At 36.1% G+C, this 25170-nt stretch overlaps 1 protein-coding gene across 1 annotated transcript; it reads left to right on the top strand.

The window, feature by feature from the left end:
• Positions 1 to 25170, top strand: LOC144227288 (BTB/POZ domain-containing protein KCTD8-like). Its single transcript, XM_077758867.1, has 2 exons — positions 1 to 73; positions 23837 to 25170. Exons 1-2 carry the CDS (start codon positions 1 to 3, stop codon positions 24295 to 24297), a joined length of 534 nt encoding a protein of 177 aa, XP_077614993.1. The 3' UTR covers positions 24298 to 25170.

A 25170-nucleotide genomic window follows, 5' to 3' on the forward strand; every position in this document is an offset into this window, starting at 1 on the left:
ATGATTAAGGTAGTGATCAGAAACTCTCTTTCCACAGAGAAAAGAAACGAAGAGGACAGAGATCATTGCTGGGGTAATTGAGAAATTTTCTTTTCTAAGGAAAGAAATTTTCTTTTCTAAGCACGGAAACTCTTCATAATGGTTACAGTCACCGCTTATACTCAAAAAGTAAAACACTGTAATAGATACAGGCTTTCTTAGCCTGTCACAGTTTCCTGGGACTTCTTTAATACTTGTCTCTTGAACTCCACAAGAAGTTCTGATGTCACTAAATAGGTCAAGTGTGATCATCTCAGCTTGGTCTTTGTACCTGTGATTCCCATCCCTGCTTACTCCGCGCGTGTTTATACTGCTAGCAACTCAGCAGCAAGCCATTCCCCGTGCATTGGAGCACCTCATAAAACTCCTCAAGCAAAGCAATTTTATCTTTCAGCATTATCCTAGGCTTCCTGTGGAGAACAGTGTTGTTGTTGTTTTTTCCACTACAAAGGAGTTTTTAATATATCATGTTCAGTGCTTATGTAGCAATTGAATGGGTGACATGTACCAGCAGATTTTCACCCCCTCCACAGAGTTAAAGAGATCCATGTTTGCTTAAATACATTAACTTTACAAGTTGACACACACATTTGGTGAGAAAGCAGTTTTGTATCCTAATAACATAGGACAGAGGAGACGGAGGGGTGAGGACTTCCCATCCAGGGTGAGAATCAGGAGGACGGAAGTGGACGTGAGTTATGACTTAAAATACGGTGGTCAGAGTTGAACTCACTGATCGAACACATGAAAGAGATTGTGTAACATGATGTACCATTCACACTCCACTTAACCATTTGCATTACATTTAAAGATCTAATCAGTTATTTAGTTAAAAATATTTATGGAGTATTTACTGAATACAAGGGGAACACTTTGTGAAAGACACATTTTAATCTCTGTTTTACATATAAGGACTAGAAAGGTTGGTGAGTTTAAGTAGCTTGTTCAAGATTACACAGCTGGGAAGTGACAACACAAGTATTAGGATCAAGCCCTCTGCTGTCGCCAGTACCAGGTTTCTCCTCTGATACTTGGGCACAAATAGACTATCCCACAAAGTCGTCCTAAGTACAGCTGTTAGAAAAGGACCTGGCAAATAGTAAAAGTTTATTTTGAGTGATTAATAGTTTTGTATCTTATAATTCTGAAGATAATCATGAAAGCCTACTATATAAAAATGTGGTGTTTGTAGAACATGTCTCATGTAACCTTACAACAACCCTTCACAGATGGCAAGTCTCCGATTGTAGGGAGATGTTTGCGTACCTTCCCTAAGGTGACCTCCAGCCAGGAAGTGATCAAGCCTGTACTAGAACCCAGACCTGTTTTGAAAGCCTGGGCTTGTGGCAACTGTTCCAGACACCGTTCCTTCTCAGTTAAAAGTGTCCAGTCTAACCAGAGATGAACAAAGTTCCATGTGAGTTTAGATGAGATGACCTTGCTCTGGCGTCCAGAGCAAAGAGAGCAGTCAGCAAGTTTATCTAAGGACCACCTTGCTGCTGTGCTTGGGTCACTGGATACATATCTCATTTCCCTTCAATAATCCACACGAAGTCCTAGACAGACACAGCAATGACCTGGTTATTTAATATAGAATGGTTTCATCTTCATCGCCAGCAGCTGTAAAAATTGGGAACACATGCTGTGGGCTTGTGGCTGGAAGCTGTTTTCTGTCAATGGGATAGATACTAGGTCTTACAAGTAGGAAACAGTGGGTCCCAAATCTCCATGTCCTTCAGCTGGGATGTTTGCAAAATTCAGAGCCAAAAGGGATCACCTTGTGGTTCTCTTAAAACTGTTCTCCAAAGTGAAGTTGGGGTCCAAATTGGTGGAATTCCTTCTCAAAATCCTTGCTGGTCTCTGGCAGAACTGAGTCTTGAAGCCACGTCTTTTGTCATGTGTCCCTCGGGCTCTTTTACTCACCAAGTAATGGAAACATACTCATTGCAATTAAAATTTTTTAAGAAATTAAGTGTATGAGGGAAGTCCTTCTTCAATGCCCTCATATCTAGGCTCTTCTCCCTAGAGAAACTACTCTTATCAGATCGGTGTGCTTCCTTTCAGCCTTTTACCATCTTTTGTTTGGGACCCTAACACTTCAGGAAAGATGAATTTGCTTTGTGTCTCTATGCCATGAACTTTAGAGGGGCCAAACCTCCATGAGATGTGTGTGTGTGTGTGGTGTGGTGTGGTGTGGTGGAGGGTGCTTGTAATTGTCCATTTCTCCCTATGACATGGTATTTTAATTCTGCAATGCAGTGATAACAAGATTGTCCCTCACACCTAAGTTCACGTCTTCTAGTGGTTTTATCATGGATATGTATGCCGTTTTTTCATCAGCCTGACAACTTGGTTTATCTTTCAGTGGGGTCAGAATACATTATATTTGTTGAGTTGTTTCTCCACTTTGTCACTAGTCTTTAACTTTGTGTTGATAACTTATATCCTATAGAAATTTTATATTTTTATGAAACAAGTCCTTCATACTTTACCTTTATTGGACTTATATTAACCAGCATAAAATTATTTTTAAAAAACTGTATTTTCTTTGAGTATATTAATAGTTTTATTATTTGTTTATATTTGGCTGTTTAATTCATCTAGAATTTGTTTTTACATATAATGCAAGATATAAATATATGTGCTTTTCCAAATGGATGACCATTACTTTAGCACAATTTATTGAATAGTGCATTCTTTATCCACTGAATTCAAATTCCATATTTCTACAGACATATGGTTTAGTTTTTGCACTTTCCATTTCATTTCATTGACATAATTTTCCACATTGTTGCAATCATGATAAAGTTTTAAAGTATAACTTGATATCTAAGAAGGCCTGATTCTCATCTTTTTCTATTTCAAATTAGTGTAGGTTATCCTTGTATATTTCCTTCCCCAAATTATTTTAACATCAGTTTTTCAAGTTACATAAATACCTTGTTGAGAGTTGTATTAATTTTGCATTACATTTATACATTTATTTGGAGATAATTAGACCTTTACAATACTATTCTAACAGAGAACATATTTTTTCTCTCCATTTATTCCATTTCTCCAGGTCTCTCAATAAAGTCCAGTACTCTTCTTCATATACCTCTTATACAGTGTGAGACCAAAAAAAAATCAAATTACCCACAGTTATTTTGAACTTTGTGCTGCTACACTGAGCATGACCTATTATTTATTTTTATATGTATATATATGTATAAAATATATATTATGTATATATACATATATACATGTATATAATATATATAATTAATATATATATAATTAACACTGCTCATATATAATTAGCACTGCTCATATATAATTAACACTGCTCATACAGAGGAAAGCAGTTGGTTTTTCTAGGTTGATCTTCTACCTAGCTTCCTTGTGAAACTCTCTTAAAGAGTTTTCAATTGTTCTATATCATATCACCTGAAAATAATGATGCTTCTTTTGTCCCTTTTCAGTATTTTTACTTATTGTTTATTACATATTTTATTGACTATTCTCTTCAAGACAAAAATGAACCTAATAATGATAGGTGTTTTGGGCTGAATTTTGACTTTAATAGAAATGATACCTCACTATCAGTTAAGAAATTATTTTTCTTCCAATTTCTAATTTGCTACTAAAAAATAAACCAGGTATGGGTATTGGGTTCTATTCAATGTAACTTCATATCTATTGTGATGATTACACAAGTTTTCTCATTTTGTCTGATAATTTAATGTATTATATGTTTCATGGTGATAAAATCTCTTTGATTTTTGAGATAAATATCACTTGGTCATGATACAGCATCCATTTGATATATTGTTGGATTAAAGTTATATATATTTTATTTAGAATGTTCACATCGGAGTTCAGAAAGTAGATAGACCCACAGGATTCTTTTTGGTGTGTATTTTTTTCTGTATTTGAGATCAGGATTATGATGCTTACAGAATTGGTTAGGAAACTTTCTCTCATTTTCTATTCTTTGGATCAGTTTCTATAGCATAGATCGTATCATTTCCCCAGAGATCTGAAGGACCAAAGGGAAACTATGGATTTTCCTCCCTTTCCCTTTCTTTCTACGCCATTATGTTTAGTATAATGATGAGTAAGAAAGGATATGATTGAATTCTTGGTCATTCTTGTTACTCAGAGTGTAATTTGCTTTCCTTCTGAATTCAAGCAAGTTCTGGTTGGAACAGAGGGCATGGCCTCTGGGACTGTAGTAACCCCCTTTCTTTTGCCCCTTTACCTAGTGTTAAATAGGATGGTTATACTTGCTTTGAGTCTCTCTGAAATCTTACAATCATGAGGCATACAAATACTATAAGCAAATACGGTGGCGAGGGACTATCTCCCCTCCTCCCCATGCTCCCTTGTTCTGTTGGACTTCACTCACAAAACACAACTTCAAATAAAACAACCATGCAGACTTTCTGAGTGGGGAGCCCTGTGTGACTATACAGGTTGTGAACCCATGAAGTTTGCCTTGTTTTTTTGAATTATTAAATTATAGTTGCATACAGTGCTTTATTACTTTTAGGTATACAATTTATTAATTCAACAATTCCATACAATTCTCAGTGCCTGCCACAATAACTGTAGTCACCATCTGTCACCATATAATATTTTACAATATTAATGACTATATTCCTGATACTGTACTTTTCATCTCCACAACTTACTTATTTTATAATTGGAAGTTTGTAACTTTTCATCTCACCTTTCTCCCACCTCCCACCACTCTGGCAACCACTAGCTTAATTTTTTCTCTTCGTTTGCTTGTTGCTTTGTTTTGCTTTGTCAACTCCACATGCAGGTGAAATAAGGTGATGTTTGTCTTTCTCTGAGTTATTTCACTTATATAATACCTTCTAGGTACATACACGTTGTTGCAAATGGCAACATCTCATTCTTTTTATAGCTGAGTAATATTCCGTTCTGTGTGTGTGTGTGTATATATATACATATATATGCATATATATATACCACATCTTCTTTATCCACTCATCTACTGATGGACATTTGGATTGCTCCCATACCTTCACTGTTGTAAATAATGGTGCAGTAACATAGAGGTTTCCATTTTCTTTGGGTAAATACCGAGTAGTGGAATTATTGAATCATATGGTATTTCTATTTTTAATTTTTTGAGGAATCTTCATATTCTTTTCTACAATGGCTGTACCAATTTACATTCCCACCAACAGTGCACAAGAGTCCCTTTTTCTCTACGTTCATACTAACACTTTTAATTTCTTGTCCTTTGATACTAGCCATTCTGACTGGTGTGAGGTAATATATCTACTGAATGAGAGAAGATGTTTACAAATAATATTTTTAATAGGGGGTTAATATTCTAATTATATAAAGAACTTATATAACTCAAGACCAAAAAGTTAAATAATGCAATTTAAAAATGGGCAGAGGTTCTGAATTGACATTTTCCCAAAGAATACGTTCAGACAGCCAATAGACATGTGAAAAGACACTCAGCATCACTCAGGGAAATGCAAATCAAAACCACAATGAGATGTCACCTCACACCAGTCAAAATGGCCTGTATGGAAATGTGCCTTGTTTTTAACCAAAAAGCTGGTTAGGAACTATTCAAATATTAAATATATTTTGAATATTTAAAATATCCACACATGTTGAATATTTAAAATATTTGAATAAGAAAAATGATTAAGTTATTTTTACCTCTGTTATTTACAGATTTTACTTCACATTAGTCATCTATTAATAAATATCCTCCTTTTATTCTCAATTTACTCCTTTTTTGGCTTGATATTTTTGTCTTGATAATTTATAGTCTATTATATTTCATTGATCACTTATGTTGTTCCATTTTATTTTTTACTTCAGTTTTTCCATGCATGTTTTATATTTTTATTGTTAGTAGCTTAAAATTTTTAACACATGGTTCACATATTTTCCAACAATATGTAGAATTAATCAGCATCTATACTCCTTCCCAATATCCTTAATATACACTTACTTTCTCTCAGACCCCTCACATTCCCTGTTGTAATCATTTGGATCTTTGTTCTAGATTGCTTAATATAACCGTGTATATGGCTGGGTGGCTCTTGACTTCGGCTTAGGTCATGATCTGACAGTTCTGAGATCAAGTTCCACATCAGGCTCTTCACTGAGCATAAAGCCTGCTTGGGATTCTCTCTCTCCCTCTCTATCTGCCCCTCCCCTGCTCACACTCTCTCAAAATAAATAAATAACCATTTAAATATATATAACCATATTTATATTATGACTTTGTGATTTCTTTTATCAACAATTTTTCTTAGACTATCTGCATTCTTTCTTGGACTCAGAGGGCTTATTTTTGGAGATACAAAGAGTGGTCCAACTTGAGCCATGTTGCATAGGTGTGCTGAATTTATTGAGTTTTTACGACTTTTCATGCTTTCATGCAAATGGCACCTTGCTCCTGCTCAGGTCTTTTGCTCCTCTTTCCCCTAGTCATCCAGTACCTTCTACAATTTCTTTACCTTCATGACTCCTTCCTGAGAGAAGCTCTACCTTTACATTTTGGGAAACATAACTTCCTAAAATATCATGATATGAGTGATAGCTCTTATTGCAGCTATAGCTCAGCATTTCTTTGTGTGATTGTTAAATGAGTGTTCACATCATTAGATAAATTAAACACAATTGTACATTTTACATATTTCTCCCATTGTCTGTCAAGATCTCTTCCATGTGTTGACTCTCAACAACTATTAAATATATGAATCAACAAATGAATAAAATGATATTCATTTTGACTGGGTATAACCTTGGCAAATTATTCCAGTGAGGTCCCTTGGATGGTAAAGTATTTGTGTGTCTCTACAAATAATTCCTACATTTGAGTGCTAAGATAGCTGGAGACGAGTCTCTAAGTTCAAACTACTTTTTTTTTTTTTTTCTAAAATCTTCAAAGGCTTTGACTCATGATCTAGAAAAAAGGGTAGTCAGTGAAATTTTCAGGCTGAAGCTTTTCCTTAAATTTTTTGTCTGTAAGATGCTTTATTTTCCTCTGAAAGTTTTTAGAATTCTCTCGTTACCTTGAAATTCTGATAATTCACGGAGATGCATTCAGGAGGTAACTAATTTTTTATTATGCTTGAAACTCAGTGACTCTTTTAAGTTTATGTTTATTCTGAGAGAGAGAGAGAGAAAAAACAAGTGGAGGAGGAACAGAAAGAGAGAGAGGGAGAGAGAGAATCCCAAGCATGTTCCACATTGTCACAGTCGAACCCAATGCCACGCTCAATCTTACAAACCTGTGAGATCACGACCTGCACAGAAACTGAGAATTGGATGCTTAACTGACTGAGCCACCCAGATGCCTCAACTCAGTGACACTTTCAAATCTTAAAAGTATGCCTATTATAGGGGCGACTGGGTGGCTCAGTTGGTGAGGTGACCGACTTCAGCTCAGGTCATGGTCTCTTGGTTCATGAGTTTGAGCCCCGTGTGGGGTTCTGTGCTGATAGCTTAGAGCCTGGAGCCTGCTTCGGATTCTGTGTCTCCCTCTGTCTCTGCCCCTCCCCTGCTTGTGTTCCCTCAGAAATGAATAAACATTAAAAAAAATTTTAAAGTATGCCTAATATAGACAATGGACATTTTTCTTCTATAATTTAGTTTGTTAGTATTGCCACTTACTTCATTCTGCTCTTTTTCTAAGGAATCCATATTATTTAGATATGGATGTGATGGACTGATTCTTCTCTTATACTCTGTCTGTGTATCATTTTGCTGCAAATTATAAGAAACTATCATGAAATTGTATTCTATACTATTAGTTTTTAGCCATATGTTCATTTTATTACATTCTACTTTTATAATAAAATATTTAGTTCCCCCCAAAATATACTTTCTTAGTTGTCAACTCTTTAAAGACATAGTATCTTCTCCTTGCTCTCTGAGGATTCTAAATAGAATTTTTAATTTTTTCTTCTGTTCTCTGAAATATTTTTGTTCCAGACAAAAGTATTTTTGTTGTTTATCCAAGTCCCTCTCTTTAATGCTCTTATTTATATAAGATGTCTATTAATGTTGTTTTGTTTCCTGTTATATTAATGAATAGCTAAGTATGGGTAGATGGCATAGGCTTAGGCCAGCAGATTTTCAGGTATTTTTCTCCAACAGGATATTGTAGTGCTTAGGCTCTGCCTTACCAGGGTAAGGGGGTAGTAGGTATTGACTGGATGATCTTATTCTAGAATGTGTTGAGATTTAAGTAGTATATAGACTAGGCTGTCCCAACTACACATACACAATACCTGCCTCTTACCTGCAGCCAGATCAAGGAGAGGTTTCTGTTTGCTGGTCTTTTACTGGATATATCACCTTTCTCTTTACAGATTCATCCATCTACCCCCTCACTTATAGCCGACATCTGAATTTACCTCAAAGCCCTGCTCCTTCATCCACTGAAGGAATTATCTCCAGAAAGGCAGTTGATTAGAGAACAGTGGGATTTTTATCATAGGATCAGTGCTTCTGCCTTTGACTTAAGAAAATGGACCACCCCAGCCATATAAATAAGGTCTACGTCTTCTGATAACTGACCCCAAATTCCTTAAGTTTCTTTTAATTAATTTACTCTGGGCTTTGAGTTCTACTAAATTATTCTTTATTTTTTTATTTTTTCCTTTGAACATGTCAAGCTAATGTTGTCTCTACCCTTCTTTAGACTGACCACATCTTCTTTCTGTTACCCAGTATTTTCCCAGTATTTGTTCTGTTCATGACAGTTGTTTTGTTTTCTAACACTGTCAGAGATTTAGTTCATTTGTTCTCTCTCTTTCTCCTTCATTTCCTGGCCATAACATATTAAAAGGTTTTATAAGAGATTGAACAATTAAAAAAAAAAAAAGGTCTGTCATCTTGATTCACGCTCCTCCATTTCTTTTTCCTTCTATACTATATTACACTAGGGTGGAATATGTTCTGTAGTCTCTATGACATCAAGCATGATGCCATATTACCTGATGATTTTCAAAAATCCATAGTACTAATAAAAATGATGTGGGTTTAATTTAGTTTTCTTTGAGTTTTATAGAATGCACTGTGCTAAAATGGAATATTTCTAACAAATATGTATTACCAAAAATTGAATTATGAAACAACCTTTATGTTATTAATTAAATGCTTAATTATAGACAAATTGGACACATAACATTGAAGATTTTGATTATAAAGTTTTAGTTTATGTCAAAGTACATTTTTGCTATTATAAACCAAAAAATATAAATTAATAGAACAAATGCAATAAAAATAAACATTAATTGTTCTCATTTGCTTTTTGACTTACACACTCTGAATCTTCTCAGGCTTCTGTATGATCTTTGACCTTGACCTTGCAGCTCTACTTGTAAATAGTTCACAGCACATTAAAGGCAATTGGAACAGCCAGCCATTCAAGCAAGGGAATTGTGAATCTTTCATCGTTGGTTAAATATATTCTTTTTGTACTGCTCTCCTACTGATATACAGTCACAGTTTTATTAAAATGAGTCATAATGTAAGCCATAATTCCCAATTAATTTGTGATCTTTATGTACATTTCTTGTAATTGAGAACATGTAGCCCTAGTTAAGTTTCTTGTTATGGAAAAATTTGCCCTGAAAAGACTACATATATGTGAATTTTCATTCAAACTGTACACAAGTTGTGTAAGTTTTGTAAAGTGAGCAAATAGTGACTACCCCAGATTATATCCACTGGACTACATGGAGTCAAAGCAGAATATTCATTTCTTCAGAGCTTTATGGAGAGTTCTTTAATATATCCTACTAGGAGCAGACTCTATTATAATGCTTCATATATTTTAAAAAATTCTATCTTTGAGATCTTAATAAATGACTGTTAGTATATCTTGTAATTAAACATCGTTTCCCAAAAGTATTCCCAGTGCAAATTCTTCCTTTATGTAGCCATTTTGATTGATCCACACAGAAAGTATTACTAGTACATCTTTTTGTCTGGTAATGGTTTCATTAGCACCATTTCACAATCTTTTACTTTTAATCTGTCAGCCCTTAATGTCAGAGAGGGAGATTGATATTACTGCTGCTATTGAAATATTAGGTTTAGACTAAGTGCGCTATAAAGTGATATGAGAAGTTCAAGGTGGCTCAGTCCTGACAGAATCTACTCATTATTTAATTAGGTTCTGAAAGCTCTTAGCAGAAATTTCTGGCCTTATGTGAAAATTTTTCCTGATCAAAAGGTGCACATCATTGAAAGGCTCAGTTTTAAAAGTGCCTAATAGTACAAATATAATTCTGATATTTTGGAAATTATAGTATCTGACAGGTCATGAGTCTTAAGATAATTTCTTCATCCTCTCTGGTTCTTCTCTGCTATAATTCTACATCTGCATATCTATTTTCCTGATTATTTTTGCCTTGTAAATTTTATAGTGGGATTCACAACTCCTTTTTTTTCTTGTTGAGAGAGAGAGAGCATGCATGTGCGTGAATGGGGGAGGGGCAGAGGAAGAGAGATTGAGAGAGAGAGAATCCCAAGCAGACTCCGGGCCTAGCATGGACCCTGACACGTGGCTCAACCTCACAACTGTGAGATCATGACCTGAGCTAAAATCAAGAGTTGGACACTCAAACGACTGAGCTACTCTGGCACCCCTCATATCTTATTTATAATGTTTTTCTTTAAACCATATTTGCTTTTTGACCTGTGTTTATCTAACTAATGTAAAAGACCCTTTCTTTGAAATTGGCCTAAATTCAGAAAATTTTGCTTTTCTGAGAATATTGCAACATAAACATTTGTTTTCAATGTAGGGAAATCTTAAATTTGATAAATAGAGATTGCCTGGCTAAGGTGCTCTGGCCCCAGTAATGATGACAAGGAAAGAAGTTAGAAGACACAGTCCTCATTTTAATCTGTTTAGACCTTTTAATTTATTTCTTGTTAAAATAGCCAAGCATGATATAAAATAATAGTATATTGTAAATGATCTAAAGAAATTCTAACACTTAGGTAAAGTTAAGCATTTTTATCCTCAGATTTTTACAGCTGTGCATCACAGTTTAATCTTACCAGATGCCTTAAAGCTCTTGAGTAATTGTAGCTCTAGTTTACAATTTTAGGGAAGCGGATTTAAATAGCATTTTCAAGTTTTTGAAGCAGTGTATCTAAGAGCTTAACTCAGCATAAGATCTGAAGTCTGGTAGATGAACGTCTGAAATCGGTCACTCCTAAATGTGACCCTTCAAGTCACATAACCTCTCTAAGCCTTGGTCTCCTCATGAGTAAAAGAGGCACGATAGTCTCTTACTTTATAAAGTTATTGTGAGATGTAAATCAGATGCTATGTATATGCATTTAGCATGGTGCCTGGCCCATAGTAAGTGTTCAATAAAAGTTTAATATTACTATACTATTGTACTCACTTGGGAAAGTACGAACTAAGACAAACTCTCCTGGTTGCATTACTATGTTTTTCTAAAGTCATTATCTCCTTTAACTAGTGACTACACAGAAAAAGATGGCATACAGTGATGGTGTGAAAGACTTATTTTACTACAATACATCTTGCTTTCTGCATTTGACCATACTTCCAAAATGAAATATATATTGGCTGGTGTGTCTGTATCTTTGTGTTATACCTTTATTTACTTTTTGAAACAGATCTTTTCTCCCAGGACACAGGAATGGATGAGGAACTTAGTGTAGGACAATAGTAGTATTTTACCCACTCTAGCCACAGGTTCTCAGACAAGGATGAGAGCCCATGGCCCTGTTAAGTAAAATAAAAGTAAATCCCTGAGATTCCTTCAATAGTGTATATTCCTAAATACATAGTGATTTTATAGTTTCTGTTTAATATAAATCTCTCCAGATTTTCTGATCAGTAACACAAAATGTGCATTAAAAATTTAACTTTATGCATTTACCATTAGGTTTTAGAGTTCTCCAATGACAATACAATGAACATGTCACTCAATTTGCTTAAGAAAAGAGATTTTAGGGGGCTCCTGGATGGCTCAGTCGGTTAAGTGTCCGACTTCGGCTCAGGTCATGATCTCATGGTTCATGGGTTCGAGCCCCGCGTCAGGCTCTGTGCTGACAGCTAGCTCAGAGCCTGGAGCCTGTTTCAGATTCTGTATCTCCCTCTCTCTCTGACCCTCACTGCTCACGCTGTCTCTCTCTCTCTCAGAAATAAATAAAACATTAAAAAAAAAGAAAAAAGAAAAGAGATTTCAGTTACATTTCAAAGTTATATGCATCTAATAAAATATCTAAGCAGATGCATTAAAATGATTTTTCTGATAAGTTAATATTTTATTTGGTCTGAAATACTTATCTAACAGGTGGACCTGGCCACCTATTAGAGGCATTATGGAGTCTGACACCCAAACCCTGTTAAAACTTCCTTTCTGCTCTTCCTCTCTTCTGCTATAATTGGGACTGTGGGACTTATACACACAGCCAATAAAAACTTTACTCAATTTAGGGCATCTGGGTTGAGCATCAGACTCTTGATTTCAGCTCAGGTCATGATCCTAAGGTCATAGGATCGAATCCCAAATCAGGCTGTGTGTGGAGCCTGCTTAAATCTCTCTTTCTCTCTCTCACTCTCTCTCTCTACCCCTCTCCCCAGCTCTCCCTCTCTCTGTCTAAAATTTTTTTTAAAAAGATTCCATTTATTTAATTATGGTACAAAGCAGAAATCAACCTATAACTTACAGACATGAATAATTGAAGACAAGACTACATGTAATAGGATAATATCAATATCTCCAACTTGGCTTGAATAGAGAGTGGAAGTAATAGAAGAATGACTTTTGGAGTTTAAGTTAAGAATACACCATAGAAATTTTTGTTTATGGGGCTGAGAGATTTGGATATGTCACTGAAAACCTTTCATATTCTCTGAGAACAAGTACTATAATAAGAGCTATGTTTCAGTGCTATGTAGCTGGAATTTTAGTATGGATAGTAGGAAGTAGATATTAGAGATGAAAAGATCTCTAGAATGTGACTTCAGTAGATTCAGGAAGAGGTTAGAAGGTGATTACAATAGACTCAATATGAGTTAATGAGGCTTATAACTGTGGGGAGAAGACTAGAATGAGGGAATGCCTGGGATTATCAAAGTTTGTGTGGCAGGATTAGGTGGCTGTTACATAAGCAGGGAATCAATAGGGGGTAGAAATAGAAATAATGAAGAAGACTCTAAGACGGCAAACTTGGCTGATTACAAAGATTGTGCTGCTTTTATAAAAAAGAAAAATAGAAAACATAGGAGGAGGAACTGGTTTACAGGGAAAAGAATAATGAGTTCATTTTTTGGCATATGGTATTTGAAGTTTAGGAAGTGTCCAAAAAACAGCAAACTCATGGTGCTAGAATTTCATGAATGATCAAGTAGGTGCTAGATATATTGATTATATAGATATACTATGTGTATATATGTGTGTAATATGATGTGTGTATATAATAAATGCATATTATATATACTGTGTCTATATATAATATATGTACATGTGGGTAGGTGAGTGTGAGTATGTGTGTGTGTGTGTAGATAGAGAAAGGGGTATTTTGTGGGAACATTACTATGTATAGTGTATTGGGATGTGACATTAGAAGACTATAAACCTCATTATTGCAAGTAATGGTTAATTCATATAATTGGGAAAAACAGACTAGAGATGATAACTGTTTTCTAAAATCTTATGGCCTATTAGTTGAAAGAGAAATAAGATGACAATCTGGCAGGACTGGAAGAGATTGTATTGTATTTTTTTAATGTTTATTTATTTATTTTTGAGAGAGAAAGAGAGCATGAGCAGGGGAGGGGCAGAGAGAGAGGGAGAAAGAGAGAATCCCAAGCAGGTGCCATGCTGTCAGCAAAGAGCCTGATGTGGGGCTCGAACCCATGAACTATGAGATCAGGACCTGAGCCGAAATCAAGAGTCAGGCAGTTAACCAGCTGAGCCACCCAGACACCCCAGGAGATTGTTTTTTAATACAGAAACTAAGATCCTGCAATTCAAACCCAATAACATCCAGTTGTTAAGGATAATATTTTCACTTATATAAATGTCAAAACGTACCATCTACCGAGGGCTAGACATCAGACTAAATAGACTTGTATGAAACAGTGGCTGCTATAACAAATCACCACATCCTTTGTGATTTAAAACAATGGAAACTTACTGTCTCACAGTTCTAGAGGCCTGAAGTCCAAAATCACTTTGCCTGGGCTGAAATCAAGGTATCAGCGGGAACACTCTGCCTCACACACATTCTAGAGAAAGATGGGTCGCTTGTCTCTTCCAGTCTGGTGGCTGCTGTCATTCCTTGATTTAATACCACATCATTTCAATCTCTGACTCGATGGTCACACTGCTGCCCCTTCCTCTATGTATATGAAACATCCTTCCAATCCCCCTTGTAAGAATACCTGTGACTGACTTAAGATCTAATTGGATAATCCAGAATAATTTCACCATCTCAATATCCTTAGTCACATCTGTAGAGACTTTGTCATCCAAAGTAACATTTACAGGTTTCTGGTATTTGAACCTGATATATTTTCTGGGGCTGCTTCTTAGCCTACTCGAAGGCTGTTCCTCACACATATCTTGACTTAGAGCAACTCTAGGAGGGAGGCATTATCTTTTTAAAATATGGTTTTTAAGTTTATTTGTGTATTTTGAGAGAGAGAGAAGGGAGGAGCAGAGAAAGTGGGAGAAAGAGAGAATTCCAGGCAAGTTCTGCACTGTTAGCACGGAATCCAAGGCAGGGCTAGAACTCACAACCGTGAAATCATGACCTGAGCCAAAACCAAGAGCCAGAGGGTGAACCGAGGGAGCAACCCAGGCACCCCAAGGCACCCTATTTTTAATCCCTTAAGCAGGATACGAAAATGATCTTGAACACGCCCATACCTACATATAACTAGTAGGCGTCAGAACTTCACTTGAAACACAGTTTTGCTATTTCCAAAGGTGGAGCTTTCTTTTTTCCTTTTTTTTTTCTTTTACTGTTACACAACTTCACATTAAACTCTGCTTTGAGCATATATGCTTCCATTTTCCTTTCACTTTATTGATTCTGCCTAAGCCGCCTCCGTCATAGGCACACTTTTATGAATCTCAAAGTGAGAAGAGGTGGCACTCACATTCAATAGTATGGGCAGCTACAAAATGTTACATCTCGCTGACCATTGTTAGAAGTACTTGAAAGTCCTTACTGGCAGGCAGGCACTCAAAATCTGAAGAGATCTGACAAATAAAAATGCCCTCAACTATGACTTTCTGACTGCAATTGCTGCTGCTTCTGGAATCCGAGTATTACTCTATTTTTTTTTCTTTTTGCCCCATCACAACCTCTTCTTTCCCTGTTGTCATCGAGAGTTTTTTCTCAAGCCTGGGGCAGCTGTTTAGTATTTATAACAGGCAATGATAATTTACAGCCAGCATGCTTTTATGTTCACGTAAATGTGTTATACACAGCACATCGTAAGTGTACCCCCCGCCTATATTTACAGAGTGCATTTCTTTCCCCTCCCAGGGCCATCGGATGTGTTGCAGATAACAACTTCTCATTAATCCTTGCCAAGCACCTTGGAGGTGTTATGATCCACAATTTATGGATGTGAAATAAGCAAGAGTAGGCTTGTGTTCACAAATGTGAAAAACAGATAAATTTATCAAAGAACGTGACTGTGAAACGGGAGGTCATTAGAAGGTCACCACCTAGGCAGGTGGAAAAACACTCTGACAATATCAATTAATAAGGATTGGCAGATTTGGAAGTGGGAACCCGGAAATAAGCAGGTTCTTAATGCCCGGGTCCAAAATAAGCCTGAGCATCTTACTGGAGGTTTTCTTGGGTGGGGAGAGAGAGTTTAAGGGGGGTTCATTTATTTATTTAAACCCCAAAACAATGTATGTGTCACAAAATCCTAGCTCCCATGAGTGAAATGTGGAGGGAAGTTTCAAATGCAGATCTCATACAAGGTGTCTGTAACCATTCTGCATGTGATCGGGCTTCCAAAGGGCAAGTGAATATTTAGATGCAAGAATCCAGTACAATCGCATAAGTGATGTAGAATTCTTCTGCAGAGCAAAGGAGATAGATTTTCCTCATTATTTATGGTTCCCAAATTATTTCTTTTAAATAACCTGAAAGGAATAATATAGGAACCTTCCCAAAGGAAGATTTTGAGTAACTAGAGGGACTGTAAGGTCCTTCTTATAACTCACTGCCAAAGGCTTATCTTCGCCTTTTTTGCTCATTTTTGTTACACCTGGTAAGCTTATTTATATTTGGTTTATCATTTTTAGTTTAAAGAAAACAAAACAAAAAAAAGTTCTTGGGGGTACAATTCCCTATGTGCTTAGACATTCTTTTGTAGGTAATACTAATTTCATTTAATTCAATTCAACAAAGAGTTACTAAATCGATATGAGCCCAGGAATGGGAGTGGTGCTTCAGGAAATGCAAAGATACAAAGAAAGAATTTCTGTTACATAGTGACTAATGTAGTTTGTGTGTGTGGGTGGGGGGGTGTCTGTGTGTGTGTCTGTCTGTTTGAGATAGATTCAAACAAACTGCTCTGGGTTATTAAGAGAGTAAGAAATTATATCCAAATGTGAGAATGGAAGGTTTTATGCTGCAAACATCATTTGGAGTAAGCTCTGAAGGGTATGGAGCAAGAAGGAATACAGTCCAGTCAAAGGGGGAAGGAAAACCCACGTGAATTAAGCAAGGCATTTACCAGGCACAGGAAGTGTATTCTGGCTGCTCTATGGAGATCACTACAAGATCAGCAGGGATAATCATTTGGGTCACACTGAGGACACTCCTCAATGTCAAACTGTGGTATTCAAGTTTCATTTTGTCTGCAGAATAAACTACTTAGAAGGTTTTGTACAAATGAGATACTTGATGAAATTAGATTTCAGGAATATTTGTTCAGCAATGGTGCAAAAATAGTTTGAAGTGGGACCAAAGTGACATCAGAGAACTAGTTAAGAGACACAGTAAGAAGTGATGAGAAACTTACAAGACCTGAAGTAATGGGAAATAAAAAATGAATGCACTGAGCAGCCAGAGGTGACCTGGGGTATCATCTACAGAAATAACTAATAGGAAGACACAGATGTAGAAAATGGAAGGAAGGCAATTAAGACCACTTTTGAAAACCTCCTCAAGTATATGTTCAATTAAACATATATTTTCTCCCACATTTTTTCCCAATGCTTCATTACATTTGCTTATTCACTTTATTAGTACACTTGGTGCCACGACTAAACAAATCAGCCCCTGAACTGAGTGTTACAAGGAAACAGAAGACACAGTCCCTGCCCTCATGGAAACTGTAACCATTTTGAGGAAGAGAGGACACCAGCTGTGTGGCTTTGGGACAGATATTTGTATGGGGTTGATGGGAGATTTCTTAACACTCGATGCTCATCATGGTGAATACTTAGGAAACTAAAAGGTAGTGAATGCTCAATTGGTAACAAATGATATAGTAAGCAATAGGTACTGTAGAAATTCAGAGAAGTGAAGAACATTTTATTAATTTGCTTAAGCAATTACTCTGATTGGGGCTTCATAATAGGCTAGAAAGGCAATTTCTACCTTCAGGTTATTGACAGTTTAGGAATGGGAGACACACTGTAAATAAATCATTACAGTAAAAACTTAACAGGTGCAGGATGGATCAGAACAATGGACTAGTGACTTACCATGTCAGGATGTAAAAAGAAATTCCACAGTATGTTTATCTCTTCAAATTGCACTTCTTTTATTTTCTAATTAGTCCCCTTCATTCATAAAAATGGCTAAGTAATGACAGTAGAGACTAGGGAAAAAATAAAGAAGTGAGTTTAATTTTTCTTATGTAAAAACTAATTTTTATTTTTTTAAATAGCCCTTTACTCTAAGATGAACCCATCTACTGTGTGAACTCTAAGTTTCAATGAAGTGTGAGAATTTAACTGATGAATTAAAAATAATTCCCACTCCTTAGTTCACTCCAGTCACAATTCAATGCTGCTGCCTCCTCCCTGTCCTAGACAAACTTCACTTACAGCTGCATTACCGTCACCTTAAGCCTGACCTACGTGTGTGTGTATGTGTGTGTGTGTGTGTTCCTTCCTCTTGTAACTAACATGATGCCTGGTACACAGTAGGTGTTCAAAAAATGTTTTAGCAAATCAAAATGGAGCCTTTTCCCCTTTGATTCAACTGCTTAATACTTAGAGACATGTGGTGCTAATATTTAAGATGGATTGGTTCATTCTGTTCAAGTACCACATAACCATTCACACACCATTGGATTTAGCACTATTAAAGGGTAATTTCCCTTCTGGGAATTGTGCCTGTTGCAGACATATTTTACATATTCGGTCTTTTTTTATCATCACTTGGCAGGTAAAGAGATTAAAATTAAAAGTTTTTTCAAGTGTGCAGCTGTACACATAGACTGCCTTTGGAAATGCCTGTGTATTCCAAGAAAAAATATGGAATCCCTCTTACTGAACATGTCTATGCCCAAAACGACCCAGAAGTCACTTGTCTTTTTTAAAGATGAAAATATTAACATTTAAATTCTGTACTACACTAGCCAACCAAATGACTTAGACAAGCTGTAACATCCACTCTTTTGTATCAGTGCAATAAAACTCAATGGAATTAATCGAGAGCCCTGTTTTATCCAATGTTACAATTTTAGCCCATTGAGATACTTTCAATTTGTTTTATTTTGTTTAATGTGGTGTTTTTACTACTTCCTTTAATTCACATACCTTAATAACTTAAAAGAGAGCTTTTGTGTTTTATTTTCTCAAATAAATTACTTCTCGCACATGAAAATTTAATACTTCATAGCCTCTCAAATCTATTGTGGCGAACTTCACAGCAGATTGCTTCGACATACATTTTCTCCTTTCTGATGATAGCCCTGTGACTACATATTCCTATTCTTACCTCTTTTTTACCAGACAAAAATCTGAGGCCTGGAGGGGCTGCAAGACACCGGAACCTCATGTTTTCGTAGGTAGCCTATGTAGAGCCAGAGTTCAAGTGGAAGTATTTGAGTTCTTCTGTTAGCCCTGTCAATATTCAGATAAACAAATAGACCATGCTATGGCCAAATAGCACGGATGGTTTTGCTGAGTCATAGTCATTAACATTTTGGACATTTATACATACCAGGCCCCTCCTAAGTGCTTTATATGTGTTAGCTCATTTAATCCTTGCTACAACTCTGAGCAACTTAAACATAAGGAACCAGAGGCCCAAAGAAACTCACCCAAGGAAAACACACCTACTAAGTTGTTGAACTAGGATGTGAGCCCCACCAGTCTGCCTTACACATTATTCTCATTACTGTGTTTCCATTACAGGAACAGTTAATCAAACAAACAAACAAACAAACACTGAGCATGTCTTCTAAACTATACTTCCTATCAGTAAACTTAGAGAAATTATCCTTGAACCCTTTACTGCTGTGAAGTGCTTTAGTGGAAATTGAATTTGTTTCCACATTTTAACAGGTAACTTTTATTAATAATAACTCTTTAATGTTATATGTTAAAATCTGATTAGAATTTTATTGCCTGGAAAATCCCTTCCTATTCATTATATAATTAAGAAATACTGAACTTTATAGCATAAAGGAACTTAGGGGCCAACCCCAACATTTTAACCAACAAAAATCGAACTTTAGAGAGGTTACATGATGAGTATAAAATACTTTCTTAGAGTGGCTTAGCCAAGCTCAAACCCAATCCTTCCAAGGCCATTCCCACATTGAAAAAAAAATGTGAATATAATACATGAAGATAATGTGTGTGTGTACGTGTGTGTGTGTTGTACACTAACTGTTCCTTAAAAAAGTAATAATTGAAAGATAATAATTGTGGAGAGGCATGCATGACCTAGTTAGCTGGCTTGCAAGTCTCGTAGGTAAGGCTCTCATTCTCCCTGAAATGTGATCAACACCTAGATGAAAATCCATAGTCTATTTAATGTCAAATAGCCAGATGAAAAGTTTTAATTCTCTAAATACTTTATGGAAAGTTTCTAGGTATACATATGTATTGTATACTTTTAAATAATTAACTCCTTTTGGGGCACCTGGGTGGCTCAGTCCATTGACTTCCGACTTCTGCTCAGGTCATGATCTCACAGTTCGTGGGTTCGAGCCCCGCGTCGGACTCTGTGCTGACAGCTAGCTCAGAGCCTGGAGCCTATTTCGGATTCTGTGTCTCCCTCTCATTCTGACCCTCCCCTGCTCATGCTCTCTCTCTCTCTTTCTCTCTCTCTCTCTCTCTCTCTCTCAGAAATAAATAAAACATAAAAAAAATTTTTTTAAAAAGTCTTCCTGGATGTTCTGCCTTATACAAGAGCAAGTAATTTGCAGCATACATATGTTGTTTCTATTGTATTGTGGTCTTTCTGTATGCGTGTGTGTGTGTGTGTGTGTGTATTGGAAAGACAGGGAGGAAGTTTATTTCCATGAATAAACTGTAATGCCATTAGGCATAATAATTGTTTATAATTTATTTAGCTAATACATGGACTTTATATAGCTTTGTACCCTTCTTAGCATATGTCTTTAAGCATCTTTCTTCCAGTGAATCAAAATGGAATGAATCATTTGCTCTGGTGGTACCTACTACCCTTTTTCTGTACTGTTTTCCACTCTGATGTTATTACTTTTCTGCTGGGGTATCTTTATCAAATGGTCTATTCCCCTGCCTCTTAACAGAAAATTATTTCTAATCTTTCAATTATCCTTAGATATAAATTGGTTTTCCCAGGTATTTGCAGTTAATCCTTTAGTCATTATTGGGAATGAAATCATGGATTCTTCTGTAGGGATTTCTGGTTAAAGTAATGAAGGAGATTGACCGAAAGGGTAAAGAGCATTTATTTATATCCTATTTTAGAGTGGCCTGGTGGACATCATGCTAGCTTGAGGTCACACTCACCCATAAAGATAATTATATAAATAGATGCCGCACCTCCCCCACCACTCAGAGCTCCACATAACCCCACATATACAAACCCTTCAGCTAACTCAAAATCTCCAGCGATGGCCCAGAACATCTGCACATTAGAAAGAAAAATCACAATGATATACTCTCATTGTTGAGATTTATTGTACTAGACTCTTTTGCATGGTATTTCAGTTAATCTCAAAATAACCCTAGGAGGAAAGTACTACTATCCCATTTTACAGATAAGAAAATTGAGGCTTAGCAGAGCTATGCATCTTGCTCAAGGCCACAAGACTATTTGCCAGAGAACTAGAATTTGATTCCAGGTCACTAGGACTTTAAACTCATTTCCTTTTCAATATTATTACCGGTAAAATCTGATGTTACTAAAACACTGATCCTATTAGTAACACTGGAGAATATGGTTAGTGCCAGTGTGGGGATAAGAGTCAGAGTTCCAGAAGACAGAGAAGGGATATCCAATCGGGTAATTTTAGAAAAGTTAAATATTGACAGTTTACAACAGAGTGATGATACCCTCATGCCAATTACAGTGGACATGGCTAACACTTGTTGACCTGAAGATGTGAGCCTCTGTTTAATAGAATATGGAAAGAGGGGTAGCAGAGGGAGGGAAGGGGTAAGTGGAAAGAGCTGCCAGACAGACCCTATGCCACTTAGTCCAGGGATGCAGACCAGGCCACAGAAATCCTTGAGGGTGGGTCTTGCCAGTCTTTGTCACTGGCTGAATCCAACTGAGCGCCAGAGGCCAAATGCACCTGAGGACATAGTTTGTGGCCATCAGCTACTAAGAACAGGGCAATGTTCACAATGAACCTGAATAAGGCAGCAAGGAGTGCTACAAGTGTATCTCCTTGGTCTCCATCCCTCAGATCCACTCCCATTATCTCTTAGCATAAAAGAAAATGGCAGAGCCTTAAAAAACAACAACAACAACAACAACAACAACAACCCTGCTTATTTTTGTGTTCTTTTATCCATGGTTGCAATGTTCTTAGAATGTATTAGGGTGCTTTCTTAGGAAGCATTCATAAGTATCAGCATTTCTTGGACTTTTACTGTATTGCAGACAAAGTATGAAATATTAGTTAAGAACTTCCCACAAAGAGGTACATATTCTTTCAGGGTTTCTATCTGTTTGTTTTTGGTTATGTCAATTGTGATACAGTTTACCTACCAAAAGACACCCATATTAGTCATACAATTCTATCAGCTTTCACAAATGCCTACACTCCTATAACACTACAGACAAGGTATAGAATATTTCCATCATTTCAAACAGTTCTTAAGTATTTTTTAATCTTTAATCCTACCCAACTCAAACTTCACCCACTCAAATATTCAGTTTCCTCTTTTGTTTCTTCTGATTTTAAATAGGAAAATTGGCAATGAATGACAACCAATAGCATGTTGCATATAGTAAATGCTTTTATGAAGAGTATTTTTTTTTGCAAAAGTTGGTTTGTTTCCTCACTTTTCTGAGTAGTATGAAGTGTTCATATTGCTTATTAACTCATTTAATTATAGTAGACTGAGGAAAGGTTCATAATCTTGGCTACCGGTTGAAATCACCTGGATCTATTAAATGGCCCAATAGCCATTAAACTAGCTGGCATCTCATTAAACTAGGATGTCTGGGGTTGAGACCAAGGCATCAATAATCTAAGTTTTCCGGGTAATTCCATATGCAGCCCAGATTGAGACCCCATGAATTAGACCAATTGTTCTCAACTCTGACTGCACAATAGAATCTTCTGGGCAGTTTTGCTTAAAAATACTGATGCCTTTCCCCACTCCCCATCCTGATTTATATAATGTGTTTACAAAAGTTGACTACAAGAGAAAAATAAGGTTTGAATAACTTATTTTTCAATGGTTGGGCTTTAGTTAATCAAGGTTTTATTATAGTTCTGGGTATCTGGTAGTGTTCAATAAATGTTAAATGGAAGTCCTAATCTCACAGCACAGTCAAAAAGAATAAAATATGCTTCCTCTTGGAAATAAACCGTTTGTGTATTTGAAATAATTATCTTGGCAAACTGTCACTTTCTGAAAATTGTCCTCCTAGGTAATTTACCTCAAATGGTAATTCCTGTATTTTAAGAAAATACTATATTTCCACTATATTTTTCACCATTATAATAGGCACCTATATATCTTACATCACTTTCATAATGCTCTTCAAGGAAAAACAAGAAACAAGATTAAGAGATTGAGGACATGATTTAAACCAGTCTCCCACTTGGAAACATAATGCTGTTGCACCTCAGGGCTTCACGAATACGGCTACTTTGTAAAAAAAGAGCAAGGATACTTTCTGCTTTTAGAGTGAAAAATATATACACAAAAGACTCCTAGCCCAATAACTAGAACCAAACCGAAATGAACTAAGTTTCTAATGAAACAGTTGTGGGATTAACAAAATATTTAAATATCACATCTGGTTCGATTTCAGGATCTAGTAACTAAAATAACAAAAAAGCTTTTTAGAGTAAAAGTTATTGATGATCTAGTCTGGCAGAAATGCTCATTTAAGAAAACCTCCCACACTTGATTGTATAAGTAATTAACCAGATTGCTGCATGCTTCAAGATGCATTAGTAGAGTTAGGTGCTGTTTTCAACCCCTCAAATATAAAGGAATACAACATGGAACATTATTTAAGATAAATATCCTTTGTTTAAAATTTTAAAAATATGAAGCTCATTTAATTTAACCTTCTCACTTCTTACTTAATTGTTCTACTTGTTTTTGTTGTTTTTTTTTCTTCCTTCTCATTTCAGGACCACCTCAGAAGATAGTGTCACCTAAACAAGAACATGAAGATAGGAAACATGACAAAGTCACAGATAAAGGGAGTGAAAGTGGGACTTCCTGTAATGAGCTCTCCACTTCCAGCTGTGACAGCCACTCAGAGGCAAGCACTCCCCAGGACAACCCACCCAGTGCCCAGCAGGCGACAGCTCACCAACCCAACACCTTAACATTGGATCGCCCTTCCAAAAAAGCACCCGTGCAATGGATGCCCCCGCCCGACAAACGCAGAAACAGTGAACTCTTTCAGACACTCATCAGCAAGTCCCGGGAGACAAACCTATCCAAAAAGAAAGTCTGTGAGAAGCTAAGTGTGGAAGAAGAAATGAAAAAGTGTATTCAGGATTTTAAAAAAATCCACATTCCAGATTATTTTCCAGAGCGCAAACGCCAGTGGCAATCTGAACTCTTGCAGAAGTACGGGTTATAGTAATCATCACATTCCTGCAGTATTTCAATGGCATTCGACGTTTACTACGGTGTCACCATCTGACTATATCCTAACAATGGTCAGTGTGATTCTTGCTGCTCTTCCTTTTTGTGAACAGTGGATGTGGGACAGTATTTTCTTTCATTCTTTTTTGTTGTTGTTGTTTTTAGACATATGATTTTGAAAAAAGAAAACAATACATAAATGTTTAATCAAAATGGCATATCTGATTCAAACCATTTTGCAAGATTGAAAGTAAAATGTGCATGATCAAGAAGATTAGAATCTTGATTTTTGAACTGTGGTCAACTGGATATGTTTGTCATTTTGTAACTCACCGAAAATAAATCATCATATCACTCCAACTAAAATGACAATATGGATGAAGCAACATCAAGTAAAATGTTAGATGATGGTTTTGGGACCCAAATCCAAAACTATTTAAATGTTAATGCAATAAAACAAGTATTATTTTTGCATGAACACAATGTTACAAATAAATCACATGACATAGGGAAGATCTGTTTGTTGCTTGGAAAGAAATAAAATTACAAAAAAAAAAAAATAAAGCAAAAAAATGTTTCAGGCAAAGCCTATAAATGTAAACTGTCTAAGAGATTGATTTTATTTGTCTGGATCTGTGACTTTTTTGTGTATGTGTATGGTGTTCTGTATGTTAAGATGGTGTAAATATGCCTTATGCTGTTGTGTTATGGCAATGACATTCATCTATTAATGCTAGTCATTATTTCTGTGAAATGAGTCCTTACATCAGGCTGTGAAAATTGATATAATAATGCTCTGAAAGATCCTATTATCATGTTAATCAAAATAATTGAGGGAAATGGTAAAAAGCTTTATGTATTTATTAAA

Source organism: Crocuta crocuta, unplaced genomic scaffold (genome assembly GCF_008692635.1).
Source record: "Crocuta crocuta isolate KB4526 unplaced genomic scaffold, BGI_CrCroc_1.0 scaffold223, whole genome shotgun sequence".
NCBI classification, from domain to species: domain Eukaryota; kingdom Metazoa; phylum Chordata; class Mammalia; order Carnivora; family Hyaenidae; genus Crocuta; species Crocuta crocuta.

Coding starts and splice junctions, on each gene's coding strand:
- LOC144227288 (XM_077758867.1), top strand. CDS start 1: ATGATTAAGGTAGTGATCAGAAACTCTCTTTCCACAGAGAAAAGAAAC. Junction 74..23,836: donor GGACAGAGATCATTGCTGGG/GTAATTGAGAAA, acceptor TTCTCATTTCAG/GACCACCTCAGAAGATAGTG.